A 17375-nucleotide genomic window follows, 5' to 3' on the forward strand; every position below is an offset into this window, starting at 1 on the left:
AATCTGTTTAATTTCTTCAGGTTTAGGATTACCCAGAAGGAGCCATTGGTTTTTTTTACTAAAAAAAGAGGAGAGTAAAAACCCCTGCCCCTCTCTGCCTGCGGAACCGGGACAACCACCCCTTTTCGCAGAAGCAGTAGGACCTCTGACTCTAAGGCCTGTCTCTTGACTAGATCCTTGGGGTAATCTGTCAGCCTGAACGAATCCTGGGGACGGGTCAGAAGCTCCAGCCGGAACCCCTCTCCAATCCCTCCCAGGATCCAGCCGTTCTTGGTTATGTTTTTCCAGGCTGGGAGAAAGAGATAATCTTCCCCCTACCTGGGGTTCGGCGTCATTGCTTATCTTTGGGTCTTTGATCTTGGGGTTTAAAAAGGAAACCTCCGGATTTCTTAGGAAATTTATCCTTTTCCCTTCTATCATATTGCCTACCCTTTTGCCTTGGTATCTACAAAAAAAAAGGGGGGGCGTTGAGGAGCTGGAAAACCCTTCTTCTTGTCTGAGGCTTTTTCAAGTATATCATCGAGGGAAGATCTAAAGAGCCTGTCACCCTCACAGGGGATAGAGCATAACCTAGCCTTAGAACCCTGATCAGCCTTCCAGGACTTCAGCCAAATAGCTCTTCTAGCCGCATTGGACATGGCGGATGATCTGGCTGAGAACCTAACTATATCTGTGGAGGCATCGGCTAAAAAAATCTACAGCCTTAAAAAAGGTGGGAAGGGAGGCCAAAACTTCTTCTCTTGGCTTCTTCTCACTGAGATGCTGTTCTAACTGTTCCAGCCAGATATGCAGTGACCTAGAGACCCATGACGCTGCAACCGCCGGTCTCAAGCAGGTAGAGGATGATTCCCAGGCCTTCTTTAAATAAAAATCCTGTTTTTTATCCAGAGGATCAGACAGGCTACCCAGGTCATCAAACGGTAGAGCAGACTTCTTGGCAATCTTCGCCACCGGAGCGTCAACAGTAGGGGCCTTGTCCCAACAGGCTGCTACTTTCTCGTCAAAGGGATATTTCCTTTTAACGGAGCTTGGAATAAAAAACTTCCTATCAGGATTCTTCCATTCCTTTTTAATTAATGCCTGCACATTCTCATGAATGGTGAAAACCCTCTGCTTTCTGGGACCTAACCCCTGGAAGGCAACATCTGCTGTCGACCTAGCCTGTTTCACCTCTTCTAACTGCATAGTTGCTCTGACCGCTTTAAGGAGGTTTTGGGTATCTTCGGGCGAGAAGTAGGAACCCCCTGTTTCTTCTTCTGCTGACGAAGTAGCGTCATTAGAGAGTAACTGGCCTGCTTCTCTTTCCTCCACGTCAGAATGGTCTATATCCGAATCCCTAATATCCGGAGATTTTTCCGGAGACCGCGGGCGATTCGTACTCAAGGATTTTAAGGAGGCTTTCACTTCAGATCTTATTAAAGATCGCATATTCTTGGAAAGACTCTGGGACTCCTCCGCCACCAACCTATCGATACATGGGGTGCATAACGGCTTAGAATAGGAGGAAGCTAGGAGGGCCTTACATCCTGCACACTCCTTATGCTTAGTTTTAGAGGCCGCTTTTTTGGGGGGCTTTGCCACCTACACAAATCAAGCAGATAACACCCCATTAATAAAAAAGATACATCTCACCACCTTTTTTAGCCCCCACTCCTCAGGACTGGTACCGGACTCGCGGGCCTTGAGGGTTCCAGGGGTTCGGCGCGTCCGTCTGCCGGCTCTGACATCTTTGCTGGAAACCAAGAGCCTCTTCAGCACCACACTGTGTGCCACATCAGCCGGCTGGGTTCCCCCCCTCTGCCCCATTTATATTTTAAAGGACGCGCCAGGGCACACATCGGCGCTTAACCCGACTTCCGGGTCAAGCCCCGCCCCCCCGCGTCGGGGCGCGCGCATGCGCAGACGCCCCCTCCGACGCCGACAGGAAGACGGGCAACCCGGGAGCAAGAAGGGAAGCCGCCTGAACACTGCCACAGCGGCTCCCTCAGGCCAGCGCCGGGATGTGGGGGAAGAAGCCCAGACTATAGGCAGCAGCCCCGGAGAGCATAACGCCACCTGGGGGAGGCCACCCACCGGATAAGAACCTGGGCCTCCCCCCGGCTGCAGGTGAGAACCAACGTGAAGCTTCCCAGGGACTTCCTATCCGGAGGACAGGAAACCTGAACTGGTGCTTGGTGGGGGTGTGAACCTTTTATCTTCACAGGTTTCCTGTCCCGGATGGGAGGTCCCTGGTCGCATGGGGTGCCGTCATGGGTGAGGGGAAAAATGGCTTACTTGTCGATAGCAACCAATTAGATAGATCCTTCCATTTTCTAAAGGAGCTCTGAAAAATTAAAAGGTGGAATCTGATTGGTTGCTTTGGGCAACTAAGCAAATTTTTTCTTTACACCGGTTCTGATAAATCTCTCCCTATGTGCGTTGTCGGGTTTTGCTCTGGTAGACAGGCTAGCGGACGCAGTATAGAGGCAATCACAAAGTCTTTAACTTAAACAGTTCAGCGTTTATTCACACAAGGAAAAACAAAATGACCGTTCACAGTCTTGGTGTTTGTTCACACCATGCAATGTCCATAGAGCAAAATCGTCACCTGGTTAGCAGTTTTCCACCCGCAGTCCACAGCAGGCTTTAGGGGCCTGTTTCCCGGCATGCGGCTGTCAGCCCTTTAACACGGCACAAATTCACAGGTCCCAAAACACAGAGAGTCCCCAGCTTCTCTGTTACATGGAGAATAAACCACCACCAGCTGAGACTGCTGGCTGGGTTTTATTTAGGCCAAAAAAGACCTGACCTGGAGCGTGGGGAGTGCCACCCACCCAGCACTTTGGCTACTCCCAGTAAGCCGGCCCGGATCGGCTTTACAGCCATACTAACAAACAACAGTGTCAGTCAGCACAAGCTGCCGCTGACACTTAAAACTACCGTCTCTTACCTCACCAAGGCCAGGAATCTCGGTGACACATACCTTCCATCAATGACGGCACGTTGCGCCTTCATACAGCATATAAGATGAATACAGGCTGTCACTGTAATACATTAGCTCCAAAACGGCCAGCCCCTTTAAAGCGATAGGCCAGTTTACAATAAACAGCGCTAATATGCCATAATATAAAGTTCCCAAACACATCCTGTGTAATCCTCCTGACATACTGTATTTCAGCTACTCATCACAAACTGGCAATGACGGTCACAGAGGAATCGAAGACTTTCCAGCTATAGTATAAAGATGCACACAATAAATCTTTAAATGTGATATATATTACAATTACATCACTTAAAAAACAACAGCATACTTACATTCTGTTCATCAAGAAGGAAATTAATTCCTCTATATTGACACTTGCATGCAGAACTCTTACATCGTAGGTCAGTCTTTGCAGCAGCTGAAGGCTCTAATAAAAATATAAGCCATCAACAGTGAGATTGTTAGGGGGGGGGGGAAAAAACAGGTCAAAATGTATAGAATTCATAATAAATACAATGCTAACCCAAAATCTTCTGACGTACCCAAATTTAGATATGCCAGAACATGAGGATCAAAAACATGGGTGAAATTTATGAGTAGAATATCTGAAGTCCATTTTGCTTCAGTCTGCCTTGGAGTACTTTGCACCAAATTTATCAAATGCCGCAAGCCTTTTGTTCATAACCCTAAGACCCCTTTCACACGAGCGAGTTTTCCGCACGGGTGCAATGCGTGACGTGAACGCATAGCACCCGCACTGAATCCTGACCCATTCATTTCAATCAGTGTACATGAGCGTTGTTTTTCACGCATCAGTTCTGCGTTGCGTGAAAAATCGCAGCATGTTCTATATTCTGGCCCCATAGAAGTGAAAGGGGCTGCGTGAAAAACGTATTGCATCCGCAAGCAAGTACGGGTGTGATGCGTTTTTCACTGATGGTTGCTAGGAGATGTTGTAAACCTTCAGTTTTTTTATCACGCGCGTGAAAAACACATGAAAATGCATTGCACCCGCGTGGAAAAAACACAATCGCAGACAAAACTGACAACTTGCTTGCAAAATGGTGCGAGTTTCACTGAACGCATCCGGACCTAATTCGTCACGCTCGTGTGAAAGAGGCATAATTCAGGCACCAGCAACCTTCAGCACTCCAGCTTCTGTGAAACTACAATTCCCAGCATGCTCCAACCATTTCTATGAGAGTTCTGAGAAGAGCAGATCAAGTGTGCATGTTGGGAGTTGTAATGTCACAACATCTGGAGTGCCGGAGGTTGCCTATCCCTGCCCTAATTTTTGTCTAGATAGGTTAGTTACTCCAGCACAATGTAGAGCTAGAAGAAAATTGGATTTTTTGTACTCACCGTAAAATCCTTTTCTCGTAGTAGGCATTGGGGGACACAGCACCATGGGTATATGTCCAACTACCACTAGGAGGCACTAGACACAAAAAGTGTTGGCTCCTCCCCGTTGGGCTATACCCTCTCCACAGGCACAAGGCTATTCAGTTTGTACAAAAAGCAGTAGGAGAGAGAAAAAAAGCAAGGAACCAACAACTCCCGTACCGGGAAAGATCAAGAGACCAGCCCGGAAAATCGGAAGTAAAAACATAGGGTGGGATCTGTGTCCCCCAATGCCTACTACGAGAAAAGGATTTTACGGCGAGTACAAAAAATCCAATTTTCTCGTGCATGGCATTGGGGGACACAGCACCATGGGACGTCCCAAAGCAGTCCCCGAGGGTGGGAAAAGAACAGCCATGCCACCGGTTGGGTATACAGGTGCAGGAGAACCATGTGACCCAACAGTAGAAAACACGGAATGGGCAAGAGGTTCCATAACAAGGAAGAAACCTCAAGGAAGAATCAGAGAAGACTGTCAGCACCCCAGGAAAAATGCCTGGAAGAAAATCCCAAATGCAAGAAGGCGGCAAAAGGGAACACCGAGCTCAGCCAAGGGCTGGAGAAAAAATGAGGACAGCACCGTGTGTTGGGACTACCTAACGCTCTAAATTGTCTCAGACCCAAAGAGCGAAAAAACCTGTGGCCAACCCCTGACAGGCCAGGGGAGAAAGGAAACAAGGAAGTACTGGAAGCCAAACGAGTGAGTGAAGCCGTAGCAAGGCTCACATGTGAAGGGAGCAGGTCTCCCCTCACCGCAAGGCAGGTGATGAAGTTATGCGCCCTATTTAAAAGGCGAAAACCCAAGGCTGCTAGAGGAAACCGCCAACCCTTGGAGAAGGAGGGGGTTGTAGGTAAAAGCCAGGAAAAAAGAGTAAGACCTGCGTCCCAAAAACAGGAGATGAGGCCCGAGCCTCGGAAAACAAGATATCACTGTGAAGCGTAAGACCAGAGGAAACTCTGGGCATGTGAAGCATCAGGGAAAAAAGGAACCAGATACAGGCCCAGGAAATCTCAGCAGGACACACTGGACTGAAAGACATGGAAGTAGAAGGAGAGTACTCCAACCGCCTAAGGAGGAAAGGTTCTACAACAGGAGGAGGTCCCTCCCGAAGGAGACCATACGGCAGAATTGCAAACCGTTGTGCTAAACCACTCAATACCAGGTACTTGACGTGGGAGGATGGGAAAAGAGACACGAATTCCAAGAAGACCACAAGGTTATTGGAACCCATAAAGGGAACAATCAACCCAGGCCCCGATCCCCCCAAAAAAACGATTGCCATGCAGAACCTGAGTGGTCAAATAAACGGGGACCAGGGACTCCAGAAGGAGTACCCGGGATGGGCTCACAAGGAACCAGGAGCTGAACCACCAGAAGACAACGCAAGCCAGAATATCCAGGAAAGGAGAGATGAAACTACCATAGGGGAAGGGACATTGGCCATGGACAACTACCCATTCCAAGAACAGTGACTAGCAAACTGTATACATTGTCCAAGAGAGGACAAGTACAGCAGCTCGGGATGTACCACTAAATTGACAGACATCCATATGCATAAGGAATGCAGAAGTCGCCATGAAAAAGCCGGGTGAGACTACACAGAAATGTAGAAACCAGCCGCGACCGGCATACTGAAAACTCCCAGGAGAAAGTACCTGACAGGTGCAAACGACGGCAAGGTCCAAGGGGACTGCCCCTCTGTCATGTAGTACAACTAAGCAGAGAATATAAGGGAATACCGAGAACACCTGGACCCAGAAGGAACTACGGGACCCTGTCCGATGCCAGAGCAACCAGCTGAAAAATTACCTACCAGGCAGGTGTGTGGCGCTCAGTGGTCCTGTCCCTGACCCGTCAGGGAGGACGTCCAGCGATGAAAAATGCTGATGACCCCAGAAGGATTCCATGTGGCAGAGGACATCCAGCGATGACCGAAAACTGCTGCAGCGGCCGATGCTCACCAGCTACGTGCCCCAACAAGGTAGAAGATCCAGTGGAGATCCCTGTACTCCACCAGGAATAGGCCACTCTGTAATAGGAAACAACGCGAGTACTCCTCTATAACATGGGGTAACGCGAAGCGCAGCAAACCGTAGTACCTTATAGAGATGGCAAGAGCAACCCTAGCACAAAGGCCAACAACCACCTGGCCATGGTGTAGGGAGCATGGTTGTATGTGGACCACCCGCCAGATCAGAACAGATCAGCCATATACTGGAGCTACAATAAGTAGCACTAGACCGACAAGGTGGGGGTTGGGCTGGCCCACCCCTGCCTGATATGGAAACCATGCACATGCAGAACCAGGATGGCCTGTTGTAGACAGTGCCCTGAGAAGTACAAGGAGACCATTGAGCACGACAGAAACGGAGTGGAGATGTATGGAAGAACCAAAAGGGTGAAACCAACATCCGCAGCACAGATTAGAACCTGGGGGCAGAAAGCACCCAGTAATACAGAAACGGTATGGGCCACAGATTGCACCATAGGGCCCAGCACCTTGAGTAATACAACCACACGCCTAAAATATAGGGAAAGTGGCTGCATGTCTAAGGAGAGTGGAAACATAGCCACAGAATCTGGGAATGCTACTGCGTTTGGAGGGTACAGGTACTCAACCTGTAAAGTAGAAATATGGCTGCGTAGTGCAGAAAACGACCAGAAAGGTGTAATGGGTACAGCATCTGGAGATGGTAGAGGTACTACCTTTAAGATCGGAGCAATGTGGCCACATGGTGCACCCTAGAACCAGAGAGGTGCAACAGCTACCGCGTTAGCAATGGTACCTATATTCCGCCCGGGAAGGGGAAAATAGGGCCGCACGGTACCACAAAGAACAAGACAGGTGCACACTACAATCAGGTAGGTGAAATGGCAACTGAAGGAGGCCCTCTATTTCGCCTGAAAAAAAGGGAAACAGGGCCGCATAGTACACCATAGAGCCAGACAGGTGTAACGGCTGCAGCATCAGAGACGGTGCAGGAACTCTACCTATGAAGGGAGTAAGATGGCCGTTTGGTGCACACTATGATGAGGTAGGTGCAATGACCACGGCAATTGGAGGAGGCCTCAATATCTCGTCCGGTAAGGGAGAGAAAATGCCACATGGTACACCATAAAGCCAGACAGGAGCAACAGCTACAGCATCAGGAAATGGTGCAGGTACTCTACCTATGAAGGGACCAAGGTGGCAGCTTGGTGCCGACTAGAACCAGACAGAGGCAATTCTACGGCAATTGAAAGTGGCCTCTATATCTCGCCCGTAGGGAGAAATGTTGCCGCATGGAACACAATAGAGCCCGCCAGGGGTATTGGCTACAGCATCGGAGATGGTGTAGGTACTCTACCTAAGAAAGGGAGCAAAAAAGTCTGGGAACAGACAGGAGCAATTGCAACGGCAATTGAAGGCGGCCTGTATATCCCGCCCGGAAGGGAAAAATAGTGCCGCATGGAACACCATAGAGCCAGCCAGAGGTATCGGCTACAGCATCAGGAGATGGTGTAGGTACTCTACCTATGAAAGGAGCAAAGTGGCTGGGAACAGACAGGTGCAATTGCCAAGGCAATTGAAGGCGGCCTGTGTATCTCGCCCGGAAGGGAGAAATAGTGCCGCATGGAACACCATAGAGCCAGCCAGGAGTAATGGCTTCAGCATCTGGAGTAGGTGTAGGTACTCTACCTATGAAAAAGAGCAAGGCGGATGGAAACAGCCATATATAATTGCTTTTCCTTACCAACCAACAGGAGGCGCTTGCCAAGAACAGGGACCCCCTGTAATGAGGTAGAGGGGCAAACACCAGCACCAGGATGGGGACCCGGTGGAAACACTCTCAAATGTGTAGAGCATAGCCCCTGGAATAGGGGAACCAGGAAGGCTTGTCAGGTACAGCCTATGGCAGTGGTGCAGGTACCCCCTTGTTAAGGAGAAGGCGTACGTACCAGAGACACCAAGTAGGTGACTCATTATGCTAAACACGGGGACGGCTGCCTTACCTGTGCGGTTGAATACCTGTGCAGTCAGGGGAGCGCCATCCGAAAATCCACTAGAGGGGATACCAACCCTGGGTAGGAGAGGTTCCTCCGTGCACGTTAGTCTTGACCTCCCAGAGGCTTCTGTATGGAGGAAGACCGCCTGATGCTCTGTTCCAAGGGAATCGGTGCAGAGGTGTCCCCCGAGGCAACAGATGGGGTGACGGGAAAGGATTCGTCACCAGCCTCAGGCCTGTCCTGGGGAGGACCCGAGGATGCGTGGAATCCTGTTGAGACCACCCGAGGTTGTACTGTGAGCTACCCCTTGCCGGACCCGGTATCTGAGCATGCCTCATCTGCAGGGAGGACCCTGGGAGGGCATAGGTGACCGCAATTGGATAGGTAGCGGTCCAGCGACTCCGCCAGGGATTGGGAGAGTCAGACAAGGTTCCCATGGCTTTGACAAAGAGGGAGACCATTCAGAAGGGACCTACACAAAAGGATTTGGTCAGGGGACACAATGGGGTCTGGAAAGAGGTACTGCACACAAGCAGGGGCAGGCCGACCGCATGGCAGCCTTCGTAGACAGCGGACGCACGTGAAAAGACGTGGCGATCCGAGGAGAGGCTGGGAGAGGAGACCCTCATAGAGCAGCCAGCAGAGGCTGTCATATCTGGACCCGGATGCCATGTTCCCCAAAGAGGTGCTGCAGCAGCTATAGAGGCTGCAGGAGAAATGAAGCAATTGAGGAGGGGTGGGGGGGAACGACTTGAGTGATCCCTATGTACAGCATTAGCTGCCTTCACACAGTACATAGGACAATGACCTAAAGGGGGTCTGCAGTTCTTTTAAACTGAGGATTTATCCACTGGATAGATAACCCACGTTAGACCAGTAAAGGGTGGAGGAGATAGCCCCTCCCGAGGGCCGGGCGGGGTCAGAAAAGCCCGGGAAGCAAGGAGGGGGGGCCGGGAAGATCGCGGCCTAGCAGGCCCAAAAGCCGGGGCCTCGATTTATGAGGCGGCTGGGAATGGAGCGAGGGGGGTGGGACGAATCGCGGCCGACCGAGGGGCCTCCGGACCCACAAAACTAGGTGAGGAGGGTGGGAGCGAAACAGGGCAAACAGAGCACCTGGGAGCCGGGAACAGGCCATGGAAGATGAGGCCTAGTCCCTGCAAAAGCCGGGGACTAAAGTAGCGGGGAAGGCCCAGGAGAAGCGACGCCTGGACTGTGTGGCCAGGGAGGAGAGAAAAAAACAACCAAGGGGGAAGAGAAAGGTGGAGGAAGATGGAAGCTTCCCAGGACCCCCAGCTAAGGTGGATCCCACCCCCCTGGCCACAGGAGGGAACCTAACCCTGGGGCAGGGACAGGGGAATATACTCACTATACTCACCATCTGATGTCTTCGGGCGCCGCAGGGTCACCCCTTCGGCAGACTCAACACGGGAACCGTGGGAATGCCGGCAAGCCACTGCGCATGCAGTCTGTGGGGACTGGGTGACCGGCGATGGTACAGAAGTACGCGCCCGCAGGGGGGGCAACTAAAGTGGAACACGATGGAGCCCCAGCCTGCAGCAGGTATAATGGTGGAGATCACCGAGACCTGCAGAAGAGAGAAAAAAAGAATAAAAAAATAAAATAAAAAATAAACAGCAGGACCTGCAAAAAAGCAGGACAGGTCTGCCTCCTACGGACACTAGACAAAAACTGAATAGCCTTGTGCCTGTGGAGAGGGTATAGCCCAACGGGGAGGAGCCAACACTTTTTGTGTCTAGTGCCTCCTAGTGGTAGTTGGACATATACCCATGGTGCTGTGTCCCCCAATGCCATGCACGAGAAAAGATGCTGCAGACGTGTTATTTCATGGGGAAGTATTTATTAAATTAGACCAGTTAGGAGAGGAGACAGGTCCTCGTGAAATGCCAAACATTTGAGGGAATGGACTACCTGACCGCTGGGGTTTCCCCACTCGTACCTAATAGGGCACAAATAAAAAACAAGAAAAAACCTATTTAACAAGTAGAAGGCATAAGCCTATAAAGAAGGTACAAACCTGTAATAGCACAGGATCGGTGAGGATGGAGCTGTACCGGTGAACCACACCAGCCAGCACACTGGTGACATTGTAGGCAGCATAAAGAGTTTGTCTTGTTTGAACATCAGAAGCTACAAAACAAATAGCAAAAAGAAATGTTAGAGGTCAACAAAATGTTGCAATATTTGAGTTGCAAAGTATGTGGAGTGTAAAGACCCTGAAAATGTGGCCCGCACTCCATATTAACAGACCCATGTGCTACAGTATGGTGCTAGCTTCCTCTCCTATGTAATAGGGGACAATCCCTCAATAATACAGCTGGCAATTCAGTCAGTAGTAACGACGAGGCTCTGGGCTTCGCTCTTACTGATTAAATACGGCCCATCAGCTGTCCTGACATATATATATATATATATATATATATATATAACTTCTAGAATAATTCTGGATCATATTTTCCTGGAACTGATGCATCATTCATCTGTTATTCCTCCTAGAAATTGATTGATAAGTGGGCGGTTACCATTTGCCTTGTCGGAAGGGTGTGTCTCTGGCACGGCAAGCACTGACTGGATAGTATCAGAGCGTGCAGGGACATGGAAATAATGGGTAACACCTTGACGTCAATCTATTCATAAACTTCTAAGGCTACTTTCACACTTGCGTTCAGAGAGGATCCGTCTGGTATGTGCTCAGACGGATCCTCTCCTATAATGTAGACGTTTGGATCCGTTCAGAACGGATCCGTCTGCATTATAGTTAAAAAAAAATTCTAAGTGTGAAAGTAGCCTGAACGGATCCGTCCAGACTTTACATTGAAAGTCAATGGGGGACGGATCCGTTTGAAGATTGAGCCATATTGTGTCATCTACAAACAGATCCGTCCCCATTGACTTCCATTATAAGTCTGGACGGATCCGCTCGCCTCCGCACGGCCAGGCAGACACCCGAACGAGAGTGCCTTCTTCCAGGGTCCAGCAGCATAAATCAGTGGTGTCTCGTCACACAGGCCTTCCTCAAGCTACATGTAGAGGCCTGCGTGTCGGAACGTCCCTGGAACACTTCCTTTTGGCGATGACTCAGACTTTTTTCAAACGTCTGTTTAACGACTGTACGGAGCGTATTAAAGGGAATCATCACCAGGTTGATGCTGCCGTGCCAGGAGATAATGGTGCGGCACCTTTATCAGGTGCAATGCATATATATGAGTGGCAGGCTGCCCCCACTGCTGACTGTGGTAACCTTCCTCTGCCCACCCAGTACACAGGAACTGGGCCGCGACTGACTGCCAGGCTCTATAGTGAAGGGCGAGAGCAGAGAAACCTCTTGGATTCTGAGGTCAATAACATGTAAGGTGGCTAGGAATACAAAGATATTATATGGGCGAACAGCAGATTCAACCGTGGTGTCCTTTATTAGAAAAAAAATAATAATATTTTTTTTTTTTAGCAAAGGTGTGAAAAATTACACTTAACCAGTATACTAAAGTTAAAATGGGAATTCAGCTTGTTTAAATGTATACCCTATCCACAGGACTGGGGAAAACTATTAGGTCGGTGGGGGTCCTACCGCTGGCACTCCACCGGTCATGAGAAGAGGTACCCCCTACCCCTTGCCCACCAAAATGAACAGTGCTCAGATATTTCCAGAACACCCATAGAGATGAATGGAGTGGCAGTTCACACGCCTGATCTGCGGCTATGTCCATTTAGGGGGGGGGGGGTTCCAAGGAGTACAGCGTGCTCATCATGATCGGTGGGGGTCCAACCTATCTGTGGCTAGGGGTAACTTAACAGGAATACCCCTTTAACATGTTATTTGAACCACACTAATGGATCACTATAAAAACACAAAAGAAAAACAAAGTGTAGAATTGCTTTTTCCTCCTGCGAATCATCACCATCATGTGGCCACATGGACAGAAAAATAGTTATGGCTGTGGGATAGAATTGGGCATAAAAACATTTTTTCACATTCCTGTAGTCGTACTGACCCACGGAATAAAAGGATCACGTTTTTACTGCTGGTAAACTTTGCAAATTTTAATGCAAATCAGCCAACCCCCCCACCAATTGCCTGATACATAAGCTAATCCGTTAGGCTAGGCCTACATGGCGACATTTGTTGGGCGACTTCTAGTCGCAGATAAGTCGTGCAACATTTTTTTTTAAAGTGATAGTCTTAAGGTGTCTTGCTGAGACAGCAACATGACTGTCACAAATCCATCCAATGACTCCATTGCCTATCATTATGACATATATCACAGTGTAGTCCTAGCCTTATATGGCCCCCAAAAGAGAAGAGTGCAACTGAAAAGTACAATTCAACCCCCCAAAAAACATTGACATAAAAAGAAAAACTATGGTTGAAGCACCGTAATCTCACGCATGTCAGTGCCGGCTGTTCCTTCCCTGTGCTGGCATCAGCCTCAGGGAACGAACTGCTCATGCGCGAGATTACGGTCCTTCAACTGTGTGACATCGGGGGAGCAAGGAGGGGATTTGGAGGATGCGGGGCGGTGCTGGGCTCCTGAAACGTTGGTAACAGCCACTTAGGCCTCTTTCACCCGCACTGAATCCAGACCCATTAATTTCTATGGGGCTGTGCACATGAGCGGTGATTTTCACACATCACTTGTGCGTTGCGTGAAAATCGCAGCATGCTCTATATTGTGCGCGTTTTTCACGCAACGCAGGCCCCATAGAAGTGAATGGGGCTCCATGAAAATCGCAAGCATCCGCAAGCAAGTGTGGATGCGGTGTGATTTTCACGCATGGTTGCGATGAAGGAGACGATCAAGATGGGGACCCGATCTTTATTATTTTCCCTTATAACATGGTTATAAGGGAAAATAATAGCATTCTGAAAACAGAATGCAGAGTAAATTAGAGATGGAGGGGTTAAAAAAAAAAAAAAATTATAAAAAATTAAACTCACGTTGTCTTTCTTCTTCTTTGATGACCTGGGAGGAAAAAGACCTTTGGTGACGTCACTGCGCTCATCACATGGTCCATCACCATGGTGACGGACCACGTGACGAGCGCAGTTCCTTTTCCTCCCAGGTCCTCAAAGAAGAAGAAAGACGACGAGCGGGGCTGCGCGAACAAGTGGATGAGGTGAGTTTAATTTTTTTTATTTATATTTTTTTTAACCCCTCCAGCCTTATTGTACTTTGCATTCTGCATTAAGAATGCTATTAGTTTCCCCTATAACCATGTTATAAGGGAAAATAATAAAATCTACACAACACCGATCCCAAACCCGAACTTCTGGGTACCAAACATACCGATTTTTCTCATGTGCATGCAAAACGCATTAAAACGCTTTGCACTCGCGTGGAAAAATTGTGCATTTTCCCGCAACGCCCGTGTGAACCCAGCCTTAGGCCTCTTTCAGACAGGCGTCCCGGATTTGCTCTGGATGCGTTGCGTGTGCATTGCGGGAAACCTGCACGAGCGTGCACACAATTTCAATCAGTTTTGACTGCGATTGCGTTGTTCAGTTTTTATCGCACGGGTGCAATGTGTTTTGCACGCACGTGATAAAAAACGGAATGTGGTACCCAAACCCGAACTTCTTCACTGAAGTTTGGGTTCGGTGTTGTGTAGAGGTTATTATTTTCCCTTATAACATGGTCATAAGGGAAAATAATAGCATTCTGAATACAGAATGCTTACTAAAATGTGGATTGAGGGGTTAAAAAATAAATAAATAAAAAAAAATGAACTCACCTCATCCACTTGTTCACGCAGCCGGTAGGGCTGCACGATATATCGAAAAAATAATCGAATTGCGATAATCGCCAAATGCCATATGGCGATTTGGCCGACGCGAAAATGCTGCGATTATATATGAAGGGGCCCCGCTCACATAACTGGCTTTGTGTGTAAAGTATTTTACTACTGTCTGAAACAAGCTCTCTCCTATTGATAAAATGGCCAGCCTCTGGACTCACTGTCACTATGAATGCACTACAGCGAGCGGGAGCGGGCCGGCCGGCGCGTGACTGACGTCACTTAGTAACGCTCCTGCTTCCTGAATTAAGTGGGAGGAGCGTTACTAAGTGACGTCAGTCACGCGCCGGCCAGCTCGCTTCCGCTCGCTGTAGTGCATTCATAGTGACAGTGAGTCCAGAGGCTGGACCTGTTATCAATAGGAGAGAGCTTGTTTCAGACAGTAGTAAAATACTTTACACACAAAGCCAGTTATGTGCGCAGTTTAGGACACATGAGGGGACACATAGGGCCATGAGGGGGACCAGCATAAGATGCTATATGTGTGTCTTATGCTGGTCCCCCTCATGGCCCTATGTGTCATCCACAGATATACACCCACCTACAGTATATATACACACACACCCCTCTACAGTATATATACACACACACACCTCTACAGTATATATACACACACCTCTACAGTATATATACACACACACCCCTCTACAGTATATATACACACACCTCTACAGTATATATACACACACCTCTACAGTATATATACACACACCTCTACAGTATATATACACACACACACACACCTCTACAGTATATATACACACACCTCTACAGTATATATACACACACACACCTCTACAGTATACATACACACACACACCTCTACAGTATACATACACACACACACACCTCTACAGTATATATACACACACACACACCTCTACAGTATATATACACACACACACACCTCTACAGTATATATACACACACACACCTCTACAGTATATATACACACACCTCTACAGTATATATACACACACACACCTCTACAGTATATATACACACACACACCTCTACAGTATATATACACACACACACACCTCTACAGTATATATACACACACACCTCTACAGTATATATACACACACCTCTACAGTATATATACACACACACACACACACACCTCTACAGTATATATACACACACACACACCTCTACAGTATATATACACACACACACACACACCTCTACAGTATATATACACACACACACACACACCTCTACAGTATATATACACACACACACCTCTACAGTATATATACACACACCTCTACAGTATATATACACACACCTCTACAGTATATATACACACACACACCTCTACAGTATATATACACACACACACCTCTACAGTATATATACACACACACACACCTCTACAGTATATATACACACACCTCTACAGTATATATACACACACACCTCTACAGTATATATACACACACCTCTACAGTATATATACACACACACACACACACACACCTCTACAGTATATATACACACACCTCTACAGTATATATACACACACCTCTACAGTATATATACACACACACACCTCTACAGTATACATACACACACACACCTCTACAGTATACATACACACACACACCTCTACAGTATATATACACACACACACCTCTACAGTATATATACACACACACACCTCTACAGTATATATACACACACCCCTACAGTATATATACACACACCTACAGTATATATACACACACCTACAGTATATATACACACACCTACAGTATATATACACACACCTACAGTATATATACACACACCTACAGTATATATACACACACCTACAGTATATATACACACACCTACAGTATATATACACACACCTACAGTATATATACACACACCTACAGTATATATACACACACCTACAGTATATATACACACACCTACAGTATATACACACACACCTACAGTATATATACACACACCTACAGTATATATACACAAACCTACAGTATATATACACAAACCTACAGTATATATACACACACCTACAGTATATATACACACACCTACAGTATATATACACACACACACATACATAAGGTGTACACACTAATATGACACATTCCTAATTGACAGAAAGAGAGGGGCTTCTCACCCAGACTGGACAGCAGGGTGATGGTCTTGAGGGTGACAGCAGGGCTGCTGTTGGGGTCCTCGATGAGCTCCACCAGGCTGCTCACACACTCACTGGGCAGGATGTGGCTGGACACAAAGAACCTGTTGAGCTTTAACCCCAGGAATGCCTGTGACAGAAGGGAACAGGGTGAGCAGGGAGCCGCACTCAGCAGCCGCACATATGTGACCAGTGCCCACCTCCAGCTGCCGCTGCAGCGCTGCCCCGTTGGCCTCGTTCTTACAGCTGCGGTACTGCCCCACTGCCAGGAGCAGGCTCTTCATGCAGGACACTTGGTCCATGGCGGCCGCTTCCGAGGCAGGAGCACTGCAGTAACTGCTCCAACCTAATTTCGCGCTCTAAACTTTCATGTTAGTTTAGGGCAGGACATGACGTCAGGTTAGAACTATGGCAGCCGGCGAGGGACAGAAGTGCTGGGAAGGTGGACGCCCGGGAGCAAGCGGTGCCATTAATCTAAACACCAATGGCGTCTATTAGAAGCGAGTTATGCCATTATACGGACCATATACGGATTCCTTCCTGCTGCCATCCAAGGCTATCACATTAAAAGCACTTGGGTTCAGAAGTGACACTTGTAACAGGCAACTTTCCCCCCTACTTTTATGTAACTTCTCATCAAAAATTGCTATTAATTTGTGCTGTTTATTACGTTTCTTTAGCTGAACAGAAACAAAAAGAAAAAACGCAACAAATCTTTTAGGCCTCCTGCACACAAACTTTTGTGCGCCCCGCAATGCACGAACATCGACCGTGGGGCAGCCGCAGCGGATCGCGGACCCATTCACTTCAGGCCTCTTGCACACAAACGTGTGCGATCCGTTGCCGTATTGCGGCCCGCAAAATGCGGGCCACAATACACGGGCGCCGTTCCGTGGGCATTCCGCATCCAGCCACATCCTGCCCAATACGGCATCACGGATGCGGACCCATTCACTTGAATGGGTCCGCAAATCCGAAGATGCGGAATGGAAGCACGGAACGGAACCTTACAGAAGCACTACGGAGTGCTTCCGTGGGGTTTCGTCCCGTACTTCCGTTCC

The 17375-nt window shown here is 48.2% G+C and overlaps 1 protein-coding gene across 2 annotated transcripts in view; it reads right to left on the reverse strand.

Annotated features, from left to right (window-relative positions):
• The window catches only part of CIP2A (cellular inhibitor of PP2A), a 74738-nt gene extending 57636 nt beyond the window's left edge, over positions 1-17102 (reverse strand). For both annotated transcript variants that reach the window (XM_040424915.1, XM_040424913.1), the window contains exons 1-4: positions 16515-17102; positions 16297-16444; positions 10387-10499; positions 3295-3389 (exon numbers count right to left, since the gene is read on the reverse strand). In XM_040424915.1, the coding sequence (XP_040280849.1) occupies positions 3295-3389; positions 10387-10499; positions 16297-16444; positions 16515-16616 (458 nt within the window). In that variant the 5' untranslated portion in view covers positions 16617-17102. The remainder of the gene's footprint in view (positions 1-3294; positions 3390-10386; positions 10500-16296; positions 16445-16514) is intronic.
• Positions 17103-17375: the final 273 nt, after the last annotated feature.

The sequence above is a fragment of the Bufo bufo genome, chromosome 3, assembly GCF_905171765.1.
Source record: "Bufo bufo chromosome 3, aBufBuf1.1, whole genome shotgun sequence".
NCBI lineage: Eukaryota > Metazoa > Chordata > Amphibia > Anura > Bufonidae > Bufo > Bufo bufo.